Genomic DNA, 26,361 nt, shown 5'->3' with positions numbered 1-26,361 from the left:
GATGCTATATGAACAACTTGTCACATCCTCAACAGAAAAAAGTGCTTTACCTGTCCATTTACCAAATTCACATCCCATCTCGAAAGGCTTAATTTGTTATCTTTGGGTTGTTTTTTTAAAAAAGGGTGTAGTTTTTTCTTTCCTCAAACTTTGGACTGTTACAATTAAACTGTTAAATTACAAATAATTATTACTCATCATTATTATTATTAATAATATTATTCCTATGTTTCATTCACAAGAACACAGCTGTGCTCACTTGTGTACATGTAAATAGATATTGCTGAGTAAACAACATTCTGTGCGTAGATGTGTTGAAATGGTTGCAGCAGAGTACAACAAATACAACACATGGGGCAATTGGGAAGTGATGAATAAATACAGCCCCAGAGCCTACAGGTGGATGCTGGCTGGGGGAGGGGGTTAAAGTAACATGCAGTGATGCTGAGCAGTAGCAGCTGTCAGAGGTAAAGCTGGGAACTTATGAACATAAATGTACTGTCAAAATGAAAGTAAGGCAACCAGTTTGGGAAAACAATGAGACAAATTACTGTGTAGGACACGATGCAGCTCGAGTTGATTTGGCGCATAACTGCCAATTTTTAGTCAAGGTGGCTACTGATTAAAAAATGTCAATGTTGCTCAGTGGATGCTAAATGTACCTATTAATAATATGAGATAATAATAAAAACACAATATTCTGAGACTCCTAGTTGGTCTCTCTACTGACATCATTGCACAAGTGAGACAGGATATCAGCCAAAAAAACACACTAACCCAAATAACTTCAACAAGCAAGGGAGAGAGCAGAGGCCCTCAATGCTGACCCACATTAATGTAGCACTACTAATGCATTATAACACTAAAAACTTTCTTCCTCAGAATTTTTAGGGACACACTACACACAATGCTGAGTTTCTAACTCAGGGGTGCCCAATCCCGGTCCTCGAGAGCTACCGTCCTGCAGCTTTTAGATGCATCCTTGTTCCCACACACCCGAATCAAATGAATGGCTTGTTATCAGGCCTTTGCCAAACATGATGGCATGCTGAAGAGGTAATCAAACCATTTGATTCAGCTGTGTTGGAGTAGGGATGCATCTAAAAGCTGCAGGATAGTAGCTCTTGAGGACTGGGATTGGGCAGCCCTGTTCTAACTTATAAGAAATCAACTTGGGGACAAAGCCTTTCAAGATGTGTTATCTTTGGCATTTTTGTAGATTCAGCTGAAGAGACTGGAACATATAAAATGTTTTTGATAGAGGCTGCAAGTAATTAATTCAGCAAATTTAATGTTTAGACAACACTGGATCATCCTTGAGTTGGGTGCCTTTTTATACTTGAATGGCTCATAGATCACAATAATAATAATAATGATGATGATGATGATGATATTAAACATTCTTCTGAAAAAGGTACAAGGACTAGACTGAAAATGCATGAAAAGCAATGTTTACGTTGGCTAACAAGCTGCTAACAATATAAACTAGATCATTACTAATAAAAATCTTGCTGCCTATGCTTTTCAAGTAGTTTCAATTTACTATGAAGCTGACCACTAGGAGCTGTGATCGAGGCTTACATTAACTAAGCATCCTTTTCACTCATGACAGCAAATTAATAGTCCACAACTAACTCTCTTAAACAGGGAAATCCATCATGACACGTGATTTGTTGTGAAACCTGAACTATTTCTAACACCTAAATCTTGCATATGAATTTATGTTAGAAACCGTGACAAAGAATGATTTGACTGTAGCGCCTTTCCTTTGTGATGTAATTCTTATCATTTTCATGTCATTCTTAAGACTTTTTTTCTGTGCTGCCTATAATGGCTGAATAGTTCACGGTAAAATGTGCATGCATTACAGAGCAGCACAATGCATTAACAGAAAAACAGCGAGCCGCTGGCAGAGAAAATGAGCCAATGGGCTCTTTTTCATACAAACATTTTCATCATGAAGCAAAATGGGAGAATTTGTTATGCTGGCATTCACGTAAATACATACTGACAGCCCACAGGCTTCCACTGTACATTGTGGCAAAAAAAGGACAAAAAGCCCTCACAGAGAGCATGAACGGAAACTGCAGGACAAGAAAATAAGCGGTCTTTTTCACGGTTAATAGTGCTGCGTCTGCCTATGTTTCACAAGAATGCAGCAACCGTGTGATTTATCAGACTTGAAATGGAAATTGAAAAAAAAAAAGAAAAAGGCATTCGGCTAAAAATAACACAGGAGCAGAACTAGTGCACGCACCAAAGTAAGTAGAGTCTGAGATTAGATTTTGGTTGAAAATACTACACACAGCAAACTGCATTGCATGACATGCGCCTTTATAAACAGTACATGTGGGACACATGACTTATATACATGCAGTGCAAAAGCACATCATTCTTTTTCATTTTGTAATACCTGGAAGTGCAGGTGAAAAAAGATGTCCTGTAAGAGGGGAGATATAGAGGTCACAACAGAGTTTGGCAAGAGGTCACAGACGGTTTTAAAGATTAACTCTACATCCACGTATGGCGCAGGTTGAAGCAAATTGCAGCAAATCATGTTTGTTGCTAAGAATTGAGTGGAATTAAACAGACCCAATCATTTTTATGACTTAGAGGATAAATTCAACAAATGTTAACAATATTGCTGCATAATGATAACCTTGGAAAAAGAACCCTAAATCCAAGCAATAATTTGGACATTTAGCCAAAATGGAAGTCCGATTGTTAAATGAGTTTTATGTGGCCATTGAAATGCCGTGAAGTTCACAGCACACAGTTTTTGTGCTGATGGAGATACCATAATCAGTCAGCAGAGTGTTGGCAAACGTTTCCCAGCCTCAGCACTCGCCAACCCTGCTCTGTAAATTTACGTGGTCTGCCACTTCATGACTGAGCTTCTCTGGGTCTTCACCTTGCAGTAATGCCACTTCCAGCTGATCGTGGAATACAAGCAGACTTGTTACAAAGATGGCATTCAGTTACAGCACTGTGGTTGAATCAAGTGGACACAAATGTTTGTAAAAGCAGACTGCATGGTTAGGTGCTGTGATTTTATACACGCGTGTGTTCGGGACTGAAAACACCCAAATTCAAAGATTCAACAGTGTGGTCCTATGTTTTTTTTACATATAGTGTAGCTATTGAACAATTTGTTGTAATATATCAGTGCTTAGTAAGGTTCCTTGAGCTTTCCAAGTTGTAAAAAACTTGTGTGTGACAAGTTGTTCTCACCCAAAGATGGATTACAATTAACTAACTTGGATAGTGAGACAGAGTGACGAACCCGACCACACAGTTCGCACGTTTTGACCCCTTTTATTTAGCAGTTCGTGCCTTTAATACACGGTCGCAGCTTTTCAGCTGCCAGCCACACGCACAACCCCAACTCAGGTCCCGGTACATTTCTTTATAGGGGAGACGTAATTGGCTGACGGAGCTCCGGTGTGTCTCAGCCTCCCTTGCAGCTGAGCCCCAAGCCACACCCTGCCACAGATAGATTTCCAACAAATGAAATGAAATCTATGCATTTTTTAAACACAATGGAGAACAATTCAATTAAATGTCTTCCACATTCTCAAATATTGTATTCCTTAAAAAAAGGTCACCATTTAAAAAGACTTCCGTTCTTCTCAACAGAGCGGACTGTAATTTCCACAGCACAAAACCACTTTGAGTAAAGGTAACTGTTACTGGTCAAGCTAAATCAAACTATTGGTTTAAAAAAACTGAAGGATTACACTTAGTGCCTGAGGCACTTGTGTTCCTGCCACAGTACTCGTCACTCATTGTGATCAGCCGTCAGCCTGAAATGTTGTCTCGCCTGAGGCTGAGGTAACAGCACTTTGTGAAGCACTCACAGGTGCTGACAAAGCAAAGCAGTCAACACAGCCACTCTACCATAAAACAACAACAACACAGTGACCATTATTTTTTAATAGTTCTGCTTTCCTGTGTTTTCTTTTTCCTCTTTTTTTTCTTACTGCTTCAGTCAGTGGATGATACTGAGACGAATAAGCACCGGGCAGCTGGTTCACCTTGATAACCACAATCAGCCACGTGCAAAGAAAATTGTCTCGATCCAGATGTTTTAGGTTCGTGGGAGAAGCACCATTTAAAGCTCAGTTTAAGTGGAAACATGAAGGAAAGAATGCAAATCTCTTCTCACATGCAGAAACATCCAGGTTTTAGACCAATAAATGTGTATAAATGGTTTATTTTTAGGTGAAACGGGGACACGGTGTCAAGAAAGCACACAATGAATTTGAAATCCCCTGTTAGATTTTTACTGCAATATCTCCCACTCTGATGACGCTGACATGCTGTGGCATGCCGCGCTGTGGGAGCAGCCAGAGACGGAGCCCAGAGTGAATTTTAGTCTGCAGCACGAGCCAACTCCACCAACGCCTGCAGCAGCGAATCTCCCTTCCCTACAAACGGCCTCTCCCACCCCCCTTATCACCAGGCGGGCTAAACTGCTGAACCCAGTACGCCCCTGTGTGCTCTGTGGCACAGCAGGCAAAGGCTGCATCCTCTCTGTGGCTTCTAATGAGCTGTACTGTACTGAAATACACCACAGTGCACTAGCTGGTCTGAAGTTGGAGTATGCCAGTCAAACCACCACCTGCGAGGTGGAGCTTTGTTACCAAGGAGATTGTCTTTTAAAAGGTCAAACTATACGCACTTACATGCATGTCCAGAACAAGAAGCCATATCTTTAATAGTCCATTCCTTTTTAACAATATGTTTATTTTCATGTTGAAATGTCAGAAATTAAAAGATTAAAAGTATTAAATGCTAAACTGTTTTCTGCTCAAACCAACCCTGTTTACATTAGCTTGAACTTATATTAACTGTAAATAAATTTTAAGTAAATTAGTGTTGTGTTTTATACACACAAAGCATTGCTTTGACTTTTAATGAACTATGACTTTAAAAAACTTTTAATATACCATCCAAAACTGACAGACATGAAAATGCATTTTCTTTATTGGCAGTAAATATTCATCCACTTTATTATCAGGTACACTTGTTCAACTTGTTAACATAACTATATAGTCAGACAATCACCTGGCAGCAGGTCACGAGTGTCAGTTTGGGGAAGAAATATGACTTAAGTAACTCTGAATGTGGCATGGTTGTTTGTACCAGGCAGGCTGGTTTGAGAAACTGCTGATCGACTGAGATTTTCCTGCACAACCATCTGTGGGGTTAACATAGGATGGCGTACAGGAAAAGTGAAACTATCCAGTGCAGATCCAAAATGGATAAAGATCATAGATTCAGACCAGATCAGGCCCAGATCCATTTCAGATGAGGTAATTTCCCAGCTCTTCCCATTCAGGTGAATCAAGGCGGGCTTATTTTGTCTGTATTCCTGATTTTAACCCGTAAGAGCCCAGACCAATTTTTACTGTCAGGAAAGCTATGGGAGAGTCAGTGTTGAAACTTTAACAAGAACACCTGTGTGACCTTGGTTTCTCATGGGTTGAAATAGGTCATCTCGCCAAAGCTATAATGAAATATGTCAAATCTAGCTGATGTACAGTAGACAGCGCTATATATGTCTTACAAAACTTGGAAAGCTGCATTTTTTTTAGTTAAATGTGAAACAGTTACTACTGACTGTATGACAGCTATCAGCTATCAGTAAAGGCTGATCTTAGATCAGATTAAAAAAAGGTTAAACTGGGAAACAAAGCATAGTTTTTCTGTAAATCTCATTAAGCATTTTTATCCAGTAATGGAAGAAATAATTAAATCCTCTAACATTAAAAATCAGACTGTTACAGCACATCAGTACATTAAATGCTGATTGAATTTCATTTAAAAAAAAATGAAGTGGCCATAAACTGTTACATGTCTGATGTGTCAGTCAATGTTTTTATCTTCAGCTTCTGTCACCTACATTTTTCCTCTGTTAACTTGCTGAATAATTAGATGGAATCACAAACTGTGATGTCAAATTAAGATTGCAGCTTTAGCTAATGAAAACTCACGTTAGCTAAGATAAATGGTGACCATGGAGAGCACGAAAAATGTAAATATTTGTATGCAACTTTTTTTTTCTGTGTCTGATGATGACAGAGTGAACTAAACTTTCCCCTTTTTTATTTTTATTTTCTTAAATCAATATTCTGGGCCTTACTGGCACATGTTCATATTCAGCACTGGTACAATTTACCCATAATTATAACTTGTGTTATTACAGCTCCACAGACGAGGAGCTTTTTTCTCTACGCATGCATGTAGTTAACTCAAGATGATCATACTCAGAGTCTATTGGACTCACTCTGATCTTATGGCTAGACTCAGAGTTTGATGAACCTGCTTCCTGGAAAAAGGCCCTGATTGAATACTGTTACAGCATAACTGAGGGAACAACTCAGTAATTTGGTGCCACTGCTTTTTCAGATTCTACATAGCTTTGGGGTTATTAATATGTAACAACTGTAATGTTTGTGAGAATACTTTAATACAACATTTTTAGAGCTTCTCTACAGCACCATTACTGTACAAAAATACTTTAACTTGGATAAGCTAAGTACACTCATACTGCATAAAACTTGATGCCTCACTTTGTCAAAATGTTAAGCAAAGTTTGTCACACTGTCAGAGGCAGCAGCCACAGCTAAATCACAAAGATGTCAACACGCTAATGTGACGAATAGATCCACTAAGGCTTCGATCGTTCGATTGCTTTGATTCAGGCCATGTTTTTCATGTCGCTGAGAACACTTTAAATTAATTAATTAAAAGAAACACACATGAGAACAGTGAGGAGATCTTTGCAGCGAGGAGGCAGGAATACATCAGTGCATGTGTGCGCACATGTTTACAGGTGCCTGTATATCAATGAAGGGGGAAGGGTGCATGATCCTTGTAAAAAGGGAAAACACACCAGAATGGCAGCACCAGAACTGACTCCCAAGGCGGGGAGCTGACACTGTACATCAGTCAGGGCACGGAGGATAACACCGGTACCCACTCCTCCAGTGACTCCTGACAGCATCAGAACCTTGTCAAACACAACCTGACAGCTTTGCAGGGAAACTGCAGAGAGACTTGACATGTTCCTTTTTTCACATTCAGCTTGGGATGAAAAACAAAAGAAAGGAAAAAGGTTTGTAGCAAGTACTAATCTTCTGAGACTTCTCAGCGTGAGAGAAAGGACAGAGGAGAGTTTGGTACGCAGAGTCAAAGGGAGCAGAAGGATGAGGTGGATGACAATTGAGACTAATTTGCTAATTGGAACTTGACACAAAGTGCAGGCCAGACTAACAGAAATCACATTAACTTGGAGATAATAAGACAGATAAATTTTGCCTGACGATGGCACATACCGATAAGTCAACAGATCACCAACGATATCAGGCATTTCCTGAGGGTAATGTAAATTTGAGTATCCATTTTCACAGCCATCCACTGAGAAAAAAGAACAAGTGTCAACATCATAAGGGCCCCAGGGGGAAAAACCTCTAAAGCTGCAGTTTGAAGCAAAAGTGGTGGACCAGTCAGCCAACTGGTATTGGAATGCACTGTGCCAGCAAGGATAAAAAGAATAATGGGCATAATTACACAGAGAATGTAACGGAGGTAGCAATCAGTAACCAGAGAATATCAGAGAAAATTCAATGCAAGGCGAAGACGATGACTGAGCAAAACAGAAGAAGAGAGAGAAGGATGATAAACAAAACAGGTGTTCAAAGAAAAAGCTGCAAGAACGAGGAGGAAAAGCTAAGAAACTAGGATAAGGAAGAGAAAGTCAGTACCGTAAATGAAGGGCAAGAAAAGGTAGAGAATGATAAAGAAAAGTTAAAGATAAGGTGAAGGAAGTTTAGAGAAACATCAAGTAATAAAAGGAAAAGAATAAAGTGTAGGAGTGTACATATGCAGAAGGAGATGGAGAGAAAGGAAGAAAAAAGCTGTTGAAGGACAAGGATGAAGAAAGCTAATTACACGTCCGATCACAAGCCAAGTGGCGTTAGATTGCATTGGAGCATCCAGCCATGTATTAATTTCTTTTGCTCTCAGACATTTTGTCACATGTCATGCCCTGCACTGCTCTGCTGTTATTCTTCATAGTGTGTTGCTGTCTAATAAACCAGAAACACAACACAATCTTTTCAAGTGGTTCAGAGCACCAAGCTGATCATCATCTGCACTAGGGAGCGTCGGGTTTTCAAATCTGTCAAGACTTTGGGCCCTCCGTCGTCCTCCACACAAAACTTATCTTCAACAAAAGGAGAGAAACATTTGTGCAGTGTGAAAACACCCACCTTTAGTAGTTTCATCTTCGATGGGCTGCTTGAAGAGGGTAATGTCCTTAAAAGTGCAGAGGAACAGCACCACCTTGTCATTCTCATTCCTGATGGGAGCCACTTGCATGTAGAACCAAACAGGACTTCCTGCAACAAAACATCATCAAATCTTAGAGTACATATGTCCAAAGGGAGTCACTATAAAACAAAATAACAAATAGACCCAAGACAGTGTCACCATTGAGGATTTAACATCCATGATGCTCGAAATAACCTTACCAAATGTAATCTGAACAATCTCTTGTGGAATCCTTACTAGGTTTGAAACATTATACTTTTATGTTGCTTTACTAAAAGAATTTTTCAAACTACTTATCAATGCTTCCATTAGGGGTTTGTGTTAGGGTGTCCACAAACCTTTGACCACTTCTTTCAAAATGTGAAAAATATATGTTGGAACAATTTGTGGAACAATTTGTGGAAAAAAAATGTTTTATTACTGCACTAGCTTTTATGACATCTCTGCTGTCTTTGCAGAAAACAGATTAAAGTGATTTCACATCTAAATTGCTGCTCTGGGCTTGCTCAAACAATCAACAGAGGGCAGATATAAATATAATCTAGCCATTAATTATGCTCCATTATCAGGACCAAGCAACCACATTAAGACTCTCAGAAGACAATCTTTGTGCCACTGAGTCAAATGTGGTTGGTTTCATAAGTCTGTATCAGATATTAAAATAAATGTAAAAAAAAAAAAATATATATATATATATATATATATACGTTTAAATCTATATGCCAATAATGGATTTTAGAGATATTTATCTTAATAAAGAAAACAACTGAATTACACACCAGTGTGTGATAACCATTATTTTTATATCTGGTTAAAGGGTATTTTTTTCAAAAAGTGCTTGCTCATAGGGGGTCGTCTGATTGTATATAAGCACCTTGAGATGAATGTTGTTGTAATTTGGTGCTATATAAATAAAATTTAATTTAATTTATTTTAAAAACACAAGTCAAATAAAAAGAAATATCATATTCTGCTTTCTTACTTTGAAATTTAAGCAATTTTGTGGCAATGAACATGCTAACTCATTAGTACAAAAGGCTGAGTTGAGTCCTGAACCAGCACTCGCGTGGCACTTGGGTACTTTGTGAGAGTGGTAAACATGGCAATTGAACTAAGTGGATGTGTCAGAGGTCAAAGTGATATTCTTTCCGCTTTTAAGGGGGCAGTGGATGGCACCCTAAGGAAGCCAGTAGATAAAGAAGCAAAACAATTAATCTACGTGTACTAAGGAAAAGAAGAGAAAATACTTCACACATAAAGAATTCGCCTCATTCACGTATTACACAAACGCCTCTATGAGGGCCCTGCTCTCATAATTTGTCATCAAATTTGTGCCATGGTAAAAGTTTTTATTTCCTTCTCCATTCTGCACTCAAAGATGGACCATTTTGTAGTTCCAGCTTGTCAGTTGTCCTAACACGCTGATCTAGTACCTCTCAGGTTAACATTATAAGCACTGACAGGTAAAGTGAATGGCTCATGGCTCCTGTTAGTGGGTGGGATATCCGGTCTTTAAGTGTTGACATATGAACCCTGCTTCCGGGTCCAAACTACTCTGCGTTTATTAAGGTTGTTGTGTTTTTAACGTATTTTAATGCTTTGTATCTTGTTCTACTTAATCTGAAGAAGCCTCTAAAAAAAAGGCTGTAATCACTGTCCACCTCTCTCAGTTTTTATTACCACTGTTCATTCTAAAGCTCAGTTTTTAAAACCTTGTTATGTGATTACAGCCCAGCACAGGCAGCAGTATATTAATGACTAACCTGGTATTGTGGATGGATTATCTCAGTTGTTCAGTTGTTTGGTCCATTTTCAGGATTCTGTCATACAATTGTGTTTGTCCCTAACCATCGGGAACCCTCACGTTAACTTTTATCAAGTGGAAAAAAGTTTTCACTGTGGTAATGTGTTTATAGTATGCTAACCCTAGCTGTGTAGCTAGCCACCATGTAGCACACCGTTACATACCAGCTAGCCCAACTTCAGTAGCCCTACAAACGTCACTACTGTTTAGTTTTCTGTCTTCATTTATGTCAGAAGTGATAACAGAGCTGTATGTTTTAATTTTTTCAGAAATCCCTCAGTCAGAACATGGTATGTTTAGATGGAAACTAGCGAGCTAACTCCCTGCTATCTTCTTACTCTGTTTAACTTCATAAAACCTGTTTTCATGGATGCCTGAATGTTAAACTTAATTGTTACACCTGGTAGAGCAGCCATACTGATCATTTTATTACAGATGACAGAATTTATACAGTTTTTAAACTCTCAGTGATGCTGCAGTGTTCGTTTGACTTTGGACCCGGACACAGCTCAGACTTAAAGACCTTATACAGATAAAGAGTCCATTTAGTCCTTAAAGTTAATGTGTTAGAAGAAGGAAAAAGAGGCAAGTGTAAGGATTTAAGCAACTTTCACAAGGACCTGTGACGGGCTCTGGGTTTTTCCTGCAGTGGATAGTATCTATCAAAAGAGGCCCACAGAAGAAACAGTGGTGAACCAGCAACAGGGTCATGGGCAGCCAAGTCTCATTCATATGTGTCGAGCGAAATCTGTTCCATGTGATCCAACAGATGAGCTATTTTAGCTCAAATTGCCAGTAAAGTTAAAGCTGGTTCTGATAGAAACATGTCAGAATCCACAGTACATCACAATTTGTTCTGTATGGGGCTGCATAGCCGCAGACCAGTCAGGGTGACCACGCTGACTAATATCCATGCCGAGAGCACCAACAGTGGCCATGTGAGCATCAGCATTGGAGAACGGAGGAATGGAAAAAGGTGATGATGAATCTTTTACATCGTGTGGAAAACCGGATACATCTGCGTCACTTACATGGGAAATACCTGGCACCAGGATGCACTATGGAAAGAAGTCAAGCTGGATGAGGCAAGGCAGGTGGTCATAATGTTATGCCCAGTTGGTATACTTTACTATTGTTCAAATACACAGTCAACAACACTGTGTTTACATTTTTAAATTCATTTTATCAAATTGTATCTGCCCTCCATTTATTGCCTTTATCTAACATGAGCAGTGATTTAAATCTCACATCCTTAAAGACATATAAATAAAAAAAAGTCTGTCAAGGACATGTAAAATAAAATAAAAATGAAAAGAACATGTTCATTAGAAATAATCGATTGATAGAATGTTAAAATCAGAATACAAAAACATAACTGAACTTAACATAACTCAACTGAATACACACTGATAGAAATGGTGACAACAATGCAGACAGAAGGCTATCAGTAATGTATATGTGTTAAAAAATTACATAAAAGACATGATGAGACACATCAAGAAATAACTGAAGTGAACACTCACTGTTCTTTCTGTACAGCAGGATTTCAAAGCAGTTAGATTCATAATTGTCGAACGTCTGTCTGACTTTATCGATGGTCTTCTTGTCTGTCAGCTCTCCGTACATAAAACTGTGAAGGGAAATAAGCAATATGAGAAACTGCAACAATCAATCATCAGTCTTTCATGCCTCTGTATGATATTTCATATATGTTATTAATGGTACTGTCAATGTGTTATCTCACCATCAAAACTCCATTAATTCTTATGTTTGGTTCAATAGAATAAAGTGATGCAACGGCTAAAGGATAAATTGGGCTCACAGGGATGTCCCATAAAGGGAACATTTATACATTTCTCCTACTTTGTTTTCCAAGATCAAATTCCAGTTCCAGTTTGCACATCCACACACATTTGTACTTTTTAGAGTGGGCACAGATTCAGTCACTATTTTATCCATTATGCTGCCACAGTGCAGGTGACCATCGACCATTTGAAAATGAAATACCAGTTTAGACTTTCACTTGATCTTTCCTTGATACACAAACAAACTCAGTGACCAGATCCTGATCAGTTCATCCTTGAGTTCAGTAAATGCTTTTATGTTTTCTTCCAGCTTTGCCAAAGAACTTAAAATGAGGATTTTATTAAATTTCAACATCTTTTGGTTAGAAATGCAGAGTATAGCCATCCATTTTTTTAAATCCAAATCAGGGATGCAGGAGCCAACAGCAGCTATCATACAACAAGAGACAGGGTACACCCCGGACAGGTCTACCAAAGAAAGGCTAAAGCCCCACATGGAAAGACTACAGACTGGATTCAAACCTAGGACCATTACTGTAAGGCACCAGTGCTACCCACCACAGCACCATGATGTGAACACAGAAATTGGACATTTTCAGAAAACTGGGATTTGACATCTAACCCCACCCTCTAACCTCTAATGGAATGGGCCAAAGTTGAATGTCGCCTTCTAGCAATGTCACCAGTGATGTCAGACATATTAGTAAGCAGAGTGGAAAATTCAACCTGGCCTTACTGCGAGCTGAAGACAGGCATAAGGAAAATTGTTCAGTGAAATGATGTGAAAAATCAAGCACAGCATTAGTTTAGGATTAGCTGTTGTCAGTGCCAGCCCACATCCTCCGCTGGCCTTTCTATCCATCCAATAAGTGAATCTGTGAATCAGTGTGGGCAGACTAAAGCTGCTTAATCTGCCCACAGTTCTTAAGTTAATTAATGTCATATCTTTCTTGTTCTGTATGGGGGTCTCCTGCTTTCACGGGCTTTGGCTTTCCACATTTGCATGTTGAATTACTGGGAAATCCAGCAATACACGTGTAGTGGTGTGGTGATCGGCCTATGGGACCAGTCTAAGACACGAGTCCTTTGTAGGTTGGCTGATAAAAATCCAAAAGCAAAACACTGCAATTTGTATAGCATAATGTTTCATCTTCAATTCGCAGCTGAAGAGGTCTACCTTCACTTTTTATGAAATTGTTTTGTTTTTTCCTTGACTTACTGCTATTAGGATTTTATGTGAAATGTCAGCACATCTGCACCACTGTTACCGATTCATACCTTTTGTACCACAGTTAAAAGACTAAAAAGAAAAAGAAATGTCTCTGGACCCCATTAACAGGCTGCTGTCTTCCATCAGTTTGGCAGCAGCCTGTAAGTTTAAGCTCTCAGTGGCCTCTTCAATCCTCTCAGTGTCACGACTGAGCGCATTGTCAGTCTCAGTGTCCTCTTCAGCCCAGAGCAGCAGGAAGCACAGGGATAAATCCGTGTCTCTGTTCTCACTCAGCTCAGTGTCCGAATGGAGTCTTTTTAGCTGCAGGCTAGTCAAGGCCGACCCCACCCCCACCCACGCCACACACACACACACACACACCACCCTCCAGTCACATCTGAGAGCAGCCTGAGGAAAGGGAGTCAAATTTTAAAACATCTTGACTGACAGGCGAGCAGGGCACCGTCCTCGAGGTGGACCGGGAAGAGCTCCCCTGACAGCTCCAGACTGGATTCATTTCAGACACTCACTGAGTGGTGTGCCATCCTCTCTCTACTTCCTCTCTTTCAAAACAAGAGTTTTTCTTTTGGCTAGAGGAGGACAGAATTAGGGAGGTGCAAAACAACTGACACTTTGAAACCTTTTCTTTGTTTGTGTGTATCTTTGCAGGCTAAATAGAGAACTTTGAAAGTGACAGGGTTTGAGCTGTGAATCATGGCTAGTCTGGTGTGGTTATAAATACAATAGTGTTGAAAAAAATATATAAATATATATTGGTTTTTTATGAGTCCCACTCTTCACTGAAGAATAAACCATTAAAAATGCATAAACCCGGGAGCTAAATAAGACATATGAGTCTACTAGAAATTCAGCAAAGGACTGTATGCAAATGTGAAGATGAAATTTAATGCATATATACCTAAACTGGGATTGGATTATTGCTCCATTACCACGCTATAACTAATAATGCTGTTACACAACAATACGTGCATATTTGCAGTCTTTAAAATGAACCTATTCTTATTTCCACCTTTTTTCTTCTTGGACTCAAAGACAGTAGCTCTGCATAATTCAGAGTTCAAAATAGTTGATCTCATGCTGGACCTTGATGCACCCCTCAATCAACCCACTGTCTTAAGCTGTGTTTTAGCCAACTTTCTTCTGATTGGCTGTTCCTTCCAGATGTTAGGCTCAAACAACAAGCAGGCAGGTCGACTTTGGTCGCAGCCAATCACATACAAGTAAACTGCTCTGACTGCAGTTTACTAAGTTTTTCAGTTTATTACCTGAACTTTCAGATATTTTTAATTTGAACATCCTTCAGTGCAACAGTAAATATATGCCAGAAAACAAATAAAAACATATCAGGTCCACTTCAAATGTCTGGTAATGATACAAAATCTAATTTGACTTGTACCTGCATGTGCTGCTCTTCTGCATGACCTCGGCTCTGTGGAAGCCAGACAGCTTGCAGAATCCGTCATTACTGTAAACTATGGGCCACTCCACGATCTGGGCGTTTCCCAGGAGAAAGCTGGTCTCTGACAGACAGACAGGAAAGACAGAACATCAGCTCCAGACAGCATCAAATATAAATAACAGATAAAAGGCTACAAAGCTTCTTAGCCTCTGAGGAGGACTGGATAAAGATGTGTTAGACTGGCCGTGTCAGTTTTAGTTTTGCTTTTCATGAAGCCAACATGTTGTTCTGTTTGTAGTCTTAGTGGGAAGAGATTAAAGGAGAGTCTCTGGTTTGAGGACCTCAGAATTTCAGAGGATGCATACTTTAATTGATCTTTGAAAACTGATTGTAAAGGTTCATTAAGCTTTGCTTTAAATATACTATATTATTATACTAGTAATGAACCTTTTGTTTAGCCAAACCACAAAAAAGTGATTCGACTTTAAACCGATTTGTTAGAGCTCTTGTTGCAAAGCTATTAAACCAGAGGAAATGGTTTGACCATCAATAAAGCTAAAAGCAGGTTTAGAGGGTGTTTTACACTAAAAAGACTAACTCTGAAACAACTTCTCACAGCGGAGGGGACATGCTGCACTGGTAACATGAGGAGGAACGATTACAGCAAGCAAGAACTCTGTGAGCCAGCATGCAGTAAGACAGACTTCAAAAACTCTGAACTTAAAAGCTGCAGCCGTATGTGTGCCCTATGGAATAAGGAACTGAGTAAGGCTTACTTCAAGACAGTCAGCCTGAATCAAATCAACACTGGTTAGGCTACTCAATGACCTTAATGTGCTTCTGGTGCCTGAGCAAAATGTTTTGGGTCATTGCCATGCTGGAAGCTCCATGATCCATCTTCAGTGTCTCGTCCATGATTTTAAGGGGTAAATCGACTGATTCTTATATAGTGCTTTTCTACTCCCCCTGAGCACTCAAAGCTATAACATGCACATTCACCCAATCACACCCATTCACACAAGCACATCCTTCAATGTTTACTATCTAATATTCACGCTCATTCATACTCCGATGGATGTATCGAAGAGAACTTGGGGTTAGTATCTTGGCATGCCCGGGATCGGCAGGGATCGAAGCACTAACCTTCCGATCAGTAGATGATCTGCTCTACCTCCCGAGCTACAGCCACTCCTTAATACTGTGAAGTCATCCTGTACCCTTAACAGAAAAACAACCCTAAAGCATAATGTTTCCACCTCCATGCTTGACTGTGAGGATGATGTTCTTTGGGTCATCCTCAGCATTTCTCTTCCTCCAAACATGGCGAGTCGAGCTTAATTTTGGTTCTTCTTTGACCACGACACTTTCTCCTAAGCCTTCTCCAACTCATTTAGATGTTTACTGTCAAACCTAAGATGGGGCTGCAAAATTTGAGTCCATTATAATGTAGTGTGTTACCAGTGCAGTTCTTGGTTACTGTGGTTGTCTTCAGATCGTTAACAAGCTCCTCTTGTGTAGCTTTGGGCTGATCCACCACCTGTTTTATGAGCCTCCTCAACCCTTGAGACTTGATGGAGCTGGATGGAGATGCACAGAGCTCCAGACTGAAGGCGACTGAAGTTCATTTCCTCTGTTTCCAAATAACTGAACCAAAAGTTGTCACCTTCTCACCAAGCTTCCTGTTTGCCTTTTGATGGTTTTGTAGGGATCAAATACTTATTTCTCTTAAACACTGTAACATTGTATTATAAATAATTCCCTGCCTGTACAAAGACTAACACTGAGCAGTGCTGATTTTCTAACACTGGAATATTTCTAACATTTTGAGTTATTTTCCAGTGTTAGAAAATCAGCACTGCTCAGTGTTAGTCTTTGTTAATCTTCAAAACTGACTAGGTTACTTTTAAACATATAACACTGTCAAAAGTGTTAATTTAACACTCAACAGTGTTGTATTTAACACTCAGAGGTGTGGACCCATATAGACACTCTCTAGTGTTAATTTAACACTGGAGATTTTGCTGTGTACAGTGTACCATGTAGGGCTTGCGCCATATCATACCGTTCACGGTAATACCGGTATAATGTTAGTGAAGATATAATGTTACTGACCTCGAACTGATTTTATGTGGTACACGGCGCTCGAAAATCTGTCAAAAAATGTTTTACTACGAAGCTACGAACCTGCACCGCTTGATGGATTGTCGGAGCATTACGGCTATTGTAGGCAGGAGCCTCGCGGAGTGATACGTACTGTGCTTCAACATAATATTACCCTATTGTGTGTGTATAATCTAGGTTTTGTGGAAATTATACATGGCTGAAGATATGTCGGCCAATTTCCACTGGACATGCCTTTTAGTTAAACTTTCAGCAAGGAATTTGCATTTGCACTGTTAAATTTTTATATAACTTTAATGCACATAAAAAACAGCTGCTTGTTTAAGTGAAAATATATTGATGGGTTGTGGATGTGGAGTTGTAAAGTATTTTGTCTCGCGTCATTTATATCGTCAGTTATATCGTTATCGTAAATTTTAAAATATTATATCGTGATAAATATTTTTGGCCATATTGCCCTGCCCTAATACCATGTATAGTATGCTATATATTTTGTTAGTGTTTATTACTGTTTTCATTTTATTCATTGTTTAGCTTATCAGATAGAAAAACACATCTGCATCATGAATATTTGGTCGAACTTTATGGATACAAAAATCACCTGAACCTGATTCTTCAAGTCAGTTTTACTTATAAGGACAAAATAAATAATGGACATGACCTTATGAACAAGAATGAACACAAATTCCCCCAGACATGCAATCTATAAGAATGAGTGAGAAAATCATAAACCTCCCCAACCCTCTTGTTCAACCTGAATGAGTTACCCAGCAGCTACAGTCTGGCAAAAATGAGACTGCAGAAACATCAGGGCAGAGGAAAAATACCACCAGCAGCTTCTTGCCCTTTCTCCTTTCCCTTTTTAACCACACAGACATTAATAATTCATTTGATATATTCTGCATGGTGATAGCTTGGTCACTGAGGAGAACAATGCAGAAGGTTTTGACTGTTTAACAATTAGCTGTACAAATCTCATGCACATCATAATGCTGCTAAAGTTTAACAGATGTGAGCAGTCCCAATGACATATTCAATTTTTTGTACATAAATTATCTGGAGTATATTAAAACACACACACATTGGGTTTCAGGATTAGCGAGGTTCAGTTTTTTACTCTTAATGTATTTGAGGTGTAGCGCCTGTGCTCCAATGACCAGTAAAAAAGGCTACACTTGTGAAAAGACTAAGTCCTGCATTTCAATACAATCAAAGCTAAAAATGATAAATGACTCTTTATCAGGAGCAACTATGACTAAAGAAATATGGAGGACGGGTATTGTTTGTGTACAACAATGAAATAAAACAAAACACATTATTCCTTTACTTGAAATTAAAACAGCCCATGAGAAAGATTTACTTACTTGATGGCTCTGGCCCCACTGTGCCTTTGATTCCCTCCTTGTGCCTAACCCAACAAATTATCACTGCTCATGAGTTATGCATCAACCTATCACACTAAACACAGCCCAATCAGCAGCACTGCAGGGTAGGCCAAAACTTTGTTTAATTCCTTAGAGTCTTTTCAAAGTAAAAGCCATCTAGTGCATCAACTTTTACCATCTTGTTTTTGGAAAAGCTGGAAACAGCCATGACTGCTCTTCATGCTATGAAATACCCAGATATTGCTGAACCATTTAATAATATATATAACTGATAGCCAAACTCAGAGAAATAACACCCTAATCATAATGGGCCAAGATGATCTTTTAAGGGTTTTTTTTTTTTTTTTTTTTTTGGCATGTTTACATGGGCAGCACGGTGGCACGGTGGTTAGCACTGTTGCCTCACAGCAAGAAGGTCCTGAGTTCAATTCCAACACCAGGCCGGGGTCTTTCTGTGTGGAGTTTGCATGTTCTCCCCGTGTTTGCGTGGGTTCTCTCCGGGTACTCCGGCTTCCTCCCACCGTCCAAAGACATGCAGCTTGTGGGGATAGGTTAATTGGATAATCCAAATTGCCACTAGGTGTGAATGGTTGTCTGTCCCTATGTGTTAGCCCTGCGACAGACTGGCGACCTGTCCAGGGTGTACCCCGCCTTTCGCCCTATGACAGCTGGGATAGGCTCCAGCGCCCCCCGTGACCCTGAAAAAGGATAAGTGGAAGTGAATGGATGGATGGATGTTTGCATTTATTAAATAGTAAAGCAGTGAAAATGGACAGAAAAGGGGGAGGGAGAGAGAGAGAAGAGGGAAGACATGCTACAAAGGTCCATGGGTTACTTGAAGCCAGGCTGCTGCACTCTGGCCACGAGGTTGTCTGCTCACCCGCTGAGCTAAAGAGGCAGCTGAGCTTTTAAAGTAAATAACCTTTTCATTGTTAAGCCGTGCACAACACATCTCCCAAACTCTCCTGTCGCTGTCTGTTTTATACACCTAAACATCCTCAAGCTGACAGTCAGCTGCTGCATAAGGAAATCCCAAAAGACTTCAGCTAAATCTATCCGATCTCTCCGATGTTTGCATCTCCTTGAAATCACAACAAAACACACGAGCAAGAAAATAGTAACAACTGTTTCATTTTCAAGGCTCTTTCCATTAAAAAGTAGGTGATTACAGCAAATAACAATATCATAATGTTAACAAAGTAAATAAAGGTTCACTGTAATAGTAACTAATTATATAAAGTATATTTAAGGGCTGCATGGTGGTGCAGTGATTAACACTGTTGCCTCACAGCATACACCTCCTTTTCCACCATCAGGCCGGTCTTTCTGTGTGGAGCATGTTCAACCCGTGTTTGCGTTCTCTCCAGGTACTCCAGCTTCCTCCCACAGCCCAGAGACATGCAGTTAGTGGGGTTAGATTAAATGATGTTTCTAGGTGCCCGAATGGTTGTCTCTATGTGAGGCTAACGGTCTCTTGCCTCTCACCCTAAGACAGCGCTCCCATACCCCCGGGCCACAGACCTGTACTGGTCCGTGAGTTGTTTGGTACCTGGCCGCGAGAGATAAGGCTCGGGTGTGAAATTTATGGTTTTCAGGGTTTTTATCATTAACTCTGTCTTTTCCCGTGTTGTAGTTGTGTGTCTTATTTTGAAAGAAATATTTACGCATTACCATAGCGACCAGAGAGCATTAAAGGAGGACGTTGCTCTCAATGTTGTTGGCGCATTTCAGGAGGACGCTGCTAATAAATTTACACAATTACACAGTGAATTCACATTTATTATTATATTTACAAAAGACCACAGTTTTTGTCTTGGTTGTATCATTTTATTTTGTTGTATTTGTCCGCGACACCTGAAAGGCCGGTCCGTGCAAACATTGTCTGACATTAAACTGGTCTGTGGCGCAAAAAAGGTTGGGGACCGCTGATTTAAGACAGCTGGGATAGGCTCCAACCCCAATGTGGGCCTGAATTGAATAAGCGGAAGAGAATGGATATTTATGAAGCTAACTCATTGGTTAACATGTCTGAGAAGTCAAAAAAACAGACAGCAGTATTTGGAATGAACATGCAAAAGCAGTGATGTCCCTTATCACCTGCCAGGAATATTGTCCTGGTAACTCAGAGAGACTTCTCTCTTCCAAAATAAAAACAGTTGGCTGGTAAAAGGCTGGATTTTAGGATGAAAAGATACTGTAGCAGCCAATCAAATAAGACTGCATGTATGCACAAAAAGCAGCATTTCCACCTATTCTACATTTACAGCATTGAGGAAAACTCTGTGAAACAGCATTTAAGCTCTGGAAAGACAATAAAATTTCTGCAGTGAGACACGAGCGGATGAGTTGTTGAAGGTGTGTCAGCAGCTCTTTCAGCCATTTACAGACTGATGAGTAAAACCCTCAAGCAGCACACTCTATTGATTTCACCAGTCAGCCATCTAATGATAAAAAAAAAGCGATCATAAAAACGTTCTTGCTGTAGTCAGGGGAAAACCTCTATCACTGCATTGGCCTGCCAGCACTGACTGGGTGATATTTGATTTTTAACAATTGTATATTTTTTAAAAACTCATCAGCTGAACGCCTTGCAATGATCATGTGACCACAGATATACTGGAAAAGCATATAGATGGCATTTGAAAGTGTGCGAGTATATTCAAAGGGGAACGGTGACCTTTTATAATATTAACTGTCTTCATGAAGCCGTAACAGCAGGCTGACAGTCAAAGTATCACCTGGGGCTGGTTTTCAGTGACTTTGTTTTAAAATGATATTCTCACTGATTTTATGTCTCCACTGACACGTTTTTCTTTCCTGCTACAAGAAGAGAAGTTTTTTTCTTTTAACAGCCCCTCCTGTTATGAGAAAGCGCTTCTACAACATGAAAAATGAGGAGTGGAAGGCCATATCCAAACAGGACATGGCTTGTAAAAACACCTTGAATTTTGTTTTTGTGGTTGTGGAAGCATCACGGATAATATTTTTAAACTTCACTGTAACTATTTTTTTTCCTGGATTCAATGGAAAAGAAAATCCAAGTACTGTATAGAGTGGGTTCTTTAGAGCTCAGCAGGGATATTATTTGTGTGAAATAAAACCTTTGAATCAATGTCCCACAACACCAGATTAGCTGGAAATTTCCATCAATCCACTTCCACGTAGTGGAGCCTGTCCCTGCTCCATAGGGCAAGAGGTGGGATTATACAGAGAGACAGACCATTCACACCTACGTCCAACTTAGAACCACCAATTAACCCCACAAACTGCGTGTCTTTGGACTGTGGGAGAAAACCAGAGTACCCAGAGAGAACATTCAAACACCCTACAGAAAATGGAAATGTGGTATGTGGTTTCAGGAAAACTGAAGATTTTTAAATGCACAAAGCAAAAACAAACAATTTGCTTCTAGGAGGACTTTTGGTGTAAGTTCACTTATAATCAGCTCAGCAAAGCATAACCTCAAATCTTATTCAGAGTTCAGCGAACTGATGAAAACTAAGCCAAGTCTTACACGAGTCTCAGATGTCTGCACTAACAATCTAGTAAATGAACAACTGAAAAAACTTATGGGTTGCCAATACATCTGAGACTTTCACCTGGTCTTGTCCACCTTCCACCATCTCCACTGAGCCTAATATGATGTGTTCTCTGGCACCACCCACAGGAGAACATCTCCAGATTTTTCATTCACCCAAAAGTTTAGTTTGAAACAGGCATTTGATTAAAATAACTTTTTTATTTAATTTAGTGCAAAATGCTTCAGGCTCACATGCTGATGGAGCTGAAAAATGATTCCCCAAAAAATCCGCAGAGCATCATGGGTAAGGGGTGAGATGGACAGAAGAGTCCGGAACAAGATCAGCCTCATCTGTTCTCTGCATCACTTTCCAAACAATTACTTAACAGATTTTTCAGCACTAAAGGGAACGGGAGTTACTTAATTTATCACCTTCTCGTTTTAAGCCTGAAACCTGATGACTGCAGCCTCCTGTGGGCTCTTTAAAATTAAAGTGCTGACTAAGACTTAATGCCACACACACAAAAAACACATTGAATCATCTTGACCTTTTCCCACTCTCCTCTTTCATCCCAGCCAAGTTGTTAGCTGGACTGTGGTATCTGCCCAGTATGGCTGCCTGAAGGCAGATACCACGGGAGCACCTGAAGAAAAACTAAAGCCATCGTGGGACTTTATTAAAACCCACTTTTAATAGATTATTCCAAAGTTAACAGCTCTGATTCAATTTTCAGAGAACTGTGTGACAGGCTATGAAACCTGTTACTGTTTAATTTTTATTAAAGCCGAATGAAAGAAATAATACATTTAAAGTCTTTTGTTTTTTTTAATCTGTTGTGCTGTAAGAGCTCATCCTACCAACACATTCCAATGTCCTTAAAAATGACAGGAGGTGCTTAGCAGTACTCAACTTCCAGCTGGAAATACAACCCCAACTCCAAAAAACTAGGATGCTTTTTAAAATATAAAACAAAACAGAATGCTGTGATTTGCATATCTTGTACTGACTGGGTAGGCAGAGAGCTCAGGCCGGAAAGGATGAGCAGCAGGTTAGAGCGATTGAAGATAGAGAGGGAAATGTACTAATGAGTGAAGCGTGTGTCCTGAGAAAATGTTAGGAGTGTTTTGAGGAGCTGATGAATGAAGTAAATGAGATAGAGACAAAGGTGGATGGAGGAAAGTTAACGAATAAGGAAGTGAAGAGGAACAATAAGGAGGAATCGATGGCAGCTATGAAGAGTAGAGGTTGGGCAATAAAGTTAGAGAGGCAAAACTGAGATGGTTTGGACATGTGCAGAGGAGGGATAGTGGATATGCATGAGCAAACAAAGAAGACTTCAGCGACGTTTCATAGATTTAGTGAAACAGAACATGCAGAGGGCTGGAAAAGTAAAACAAACTGCTAAAGGAACTTTTGTTAACTGGTCAGTACCATGATTGGATATAAAATTAGCATCTTAGGGAGGGAGAGTTTCTCAGAAGTGATGATGGGCAGAGGTTCACCTCAATCTGCAAAAAAACAATGTCTATAAACTGTAGAACGGAATTGAAAGAGATGCTGTCGGAAATCACAGCATCATTTTCTAGAAATCGTTGTCTGTGAGCAGAGTTCACCATGCCAGCCACAAATCCAGGTTGCAAAGAAGAAGCCATGATCCATTTTTTGGAATTGGGGTTGTATACCCATCATTACTCACTGAAGTTCTACATAAACACACTTCGGCTGCTGTCATCATTTAAATGTAAGTTTACATTTGTAAATGTAAAACGTAAATTTGAATTTTGCTATTTTTTTGGCTCTCCTTGTGCCCTTGATGGAAGAGTGATTGGCGTGTTTTCAGGCTTTTATCCTGGGACAGAACATTTTGGCACTGGTGAAGTTGTCAGTGTTACCGATGACCACGCTCACTTCTATAGGGCACATAAACACCAAATCTGAAAGTGATGTGAGCCAGGTGCTGTGAATTTTGCAGTCACTAACCTCCGTTCAGTTGAATAGTTATGGGAGATTTTGGATTTATGTGACAGCACTCTCCTCCACTATAATTAAAATATCAAATATCAAATGAATATGGTTTTGGAAAAAAATATTCCAGCACTCCAGCAGAGCATCAGAGACTTGGACAATCAATGCCAAGGTGCACTGAAACAGTCGGTGATGGATTTTGTTCAATCCTGAGGTATGGAGGAGCTGACAGGCCAGAGAACAATGTACAACATCAACATCTTTTGCTACTCACATCATCCCAGACAGTTTCATTTGTGATTTCTTAAACAGAAAAAAAAAAAAAACGAAATAACACGAGAGAAACTACAACAAATTTTTTTTTTTGACTAAGGGCAAGCGACAGAAACACCTTTCCGGAACCATCTTTTTGACCTCAATACCACCACACAGCCTGAACCTCCTCAGTTCACAAGTCATTCCGGCCAATTACCCGGCAGACGTTTTTGGGAAGATAAAGGAAAGCAATCAATCTAATAGAGACGAGAGCGCGTTTTCAGGCCGGTGCCAAGACAAGGCGCAGTTTACGAGAAAGATAGCTTTTTTCCCTCTCGTGCAGAAACAACACAAAAAAGCAGTCAACAGTGATGCAGAGTAATACCTAGCAATTCAAGGAAAGGGGGGCACGTTTTTATTATTTAACCAGGCAGATCGTTCATTCCGTCTAACTAAACCTAACGCAGATACAGCATTACATGACGGAGCATGCTATAAAAAATTCAAACCACTGTGTAGTCCTTTCAGTCTGTTCCCGTGTAATAATAATAATAATAATAATAATAATAATAATAATAATAACTTCAGTTTATGACAAAAAAAACTTTATTTTAAAAAAACTGGCGACATAATGGCCTCGCATAAACTCAATAATTTAACATGAAAAGTTAAAGGCGATGCGTAAACTGTAACTGTTGAGGGACCTTAACGCAAACAAAATCCAATGTGATTGGAAAATATTCTCATTTCTGAAATCAGCTTCTTTTTTATCTCTTGCTTGGGTTTGACGGGCATCAGCTGATGAATAATATTGGGTTCACGTTGCCTCACACGGGGAGCAAACAAATAAATGCAGGTATAAAGTGACTTTATGTGATTATATCCTCCAAACCTCCCTCGTTGCACTGATATAAAACACACACACACACACACACACACACACACACACACACACACACACACACACACACACACACACACACTGTTTTCCATCAAAGTCCTGGTCCAAGCGATCTGGTAAAACCAAACCCAAAGCAAGCTTCGCTCCTACGCGTGGACTCACCACTTGAACGCCGGACTATGTTCTCCAGAAAAGTGTTTTGCGGTGCCACAAGCCCTCTCTTTCCCCCGGGCATCCTGCTGCGGGCGGACGGAGCTGGTGTCTGTGGCGGTGTGTCTGCTGCTGGGATGTCGGTACTGACGCTGGCTCTCAGTCGGACCGATGGGGAAGCTCATTGTAACCGTGCGCTCTGGATGCTCGGTGCGCACTGAGCCACAGCAGCGGCGCTACATCCCGCTGCCTGCACGGAGCTCCAGGACGCATGCGTGTCGGCTGCCGAGTGCTCGCTCTTCAAAATAACGATGTACTGTAATGTTTGTGTAATAAATGCTGTTTACTGGCTAATATTTAGCAATAAGTGGAACCTTTATATATTTATCACACATTCGGTTTGCATCGTTAGTAACGCAGATGGCAATATCAGACTAGTTATGTTTTTCATTTGCATTTTGATGAGATTTTCTAAACAATTTACATAACTGCTCAATAACGCATTAGAATTAAAATTATTTGGCACTAGAACTGCAGCTTATTTATTTCTTATTGTTCTGATTAGGGTTAATCTGCCAAGTGTTTTCCTCTGTTGACTAATTTATTGTTTGCTCTCCAACATCACAGAAAATGGTGGTAATCAGTCATAGTTTCATGCATTTTAAGATTGAAGAAGAATTTATGAAAACAGAAAATCAGCCCAGACTGAAAGAAAGCAGCAAATACTTCCAATGGAGAAGCTGGAACCAGAGGACCAAAAGGTAGCTGTAGATTATTAATAAATCAGCTATACTTGGTCAGTTTACAGACATCAAGTTTTAATGGCAATTTCTTTCAAAAGATCTATTCATAAAAGCGTGTTAAAACCATAATACAGTTCTTTTTAAGTTGATTTCATAGACACGTCCATCTACGGTTATAGGATACACAGCATCGACAATCTACAGATCAAGAATATAAGGTTAACAATTTAACTGTTTAGGCACCAGAAAGGAAAACTTAAATGTTGGTCTACTGGAGCAGAGGGCCCAACTAGAGGAAGGAGGAAGGTATAATGAGTTAAACCTGGCAGGTTTTCATCGACAAACTTGTAACACAGCAGGAATTAATGCCAGGAGAAATAAAGAGCCAAGTGAAACAAACAACCACAAAATTCCCCTTTTTAACTTTATTTCAATTCATGCTGAGCAAAAGTGATATAGTGTGTTAATCAGTGAGATTTAGAGCTGTCAACAGATGCATTTTTTAATCTCAGGACAGAGTCAGGCTGGCTGTTTCCTGCATCCACCCTTAATAAACTATCTGTGCTTCCTAATTCAAACATGGTACATGAGAGAAATCTAGCAGAATAATTCAAAATAGTGAGCAGATAAGTAACTGTGAGTTGCTTTAGTATGAAGCAGTAAAACTAGTGTCTCCCTCTGCGAGCTTCCCCCAGGAACGCTCATTAGCTTGCATAAAGGATTAATGGGGCACCTGGGAGCAGA

General features: G+C 39.8%; 1 protein-coding gene across 1 annotated transcript in view; it reads right to left on the bottom strand.

Annotated features, from left to right (window-relative positions):
* Window positions 1–25,063, bottom strand: part of kcnh5b (potassium voltage-gated channel, subfamily H (eag-related), member 5b) — a 206,470-nt gene extending 181,407 nt beyond the window's left edge. The window contains exons 1-4 of the mRNA XM_085256476.1: window positions 24,887–25,063; window positions 14,574–14,697; window positions 11,665–11,771; window positions 8,277–8,405 (exon numbers count right to left, since the gene is read on the bottom strand). Of these exons, the coding sequence (XP_085112602.1) occupies window positions 8,277–8,405; window positions 11,665–11,771; window positions 14,574–14,697; window positions 24,887–24,959 (433 nt within the window). The 5' untranslated portion in view covers window positions 24,960–25,063. The remainder of the gene's footprint in view (window positions 1–8,276; window positions 8,406–11,664; window positions 11,772–14,573; window positions 14,698–24,886) is intronic.
* Between the last annotated feature and the right edge of the window lie 1,298 nt (window positions 25,064–26,361).

The sequence above is a fragment of the Mchenga conophoros genome, linkage group LG19 (genome assembly GCF_057382185.1).
Source record: "Mchenga conophoros isolate Kocher_MC1m ecotype Shallow Benthic linkage group LG19, M_conophoros_male_GT1.1, whole genome shotgun sequence".
Taxonomy (NCBI): domain Eukaryota; kingdom Metazoa; phylum Chordata; class Actinopteri; order Cichliformes; family Cichlidae; genus Mchenga; species Mchenga conophoros.
Note: the sequence above shows the minus strand (reverse complement) of the source record. Positions and strands in the feature narration are given on the sequence as shown.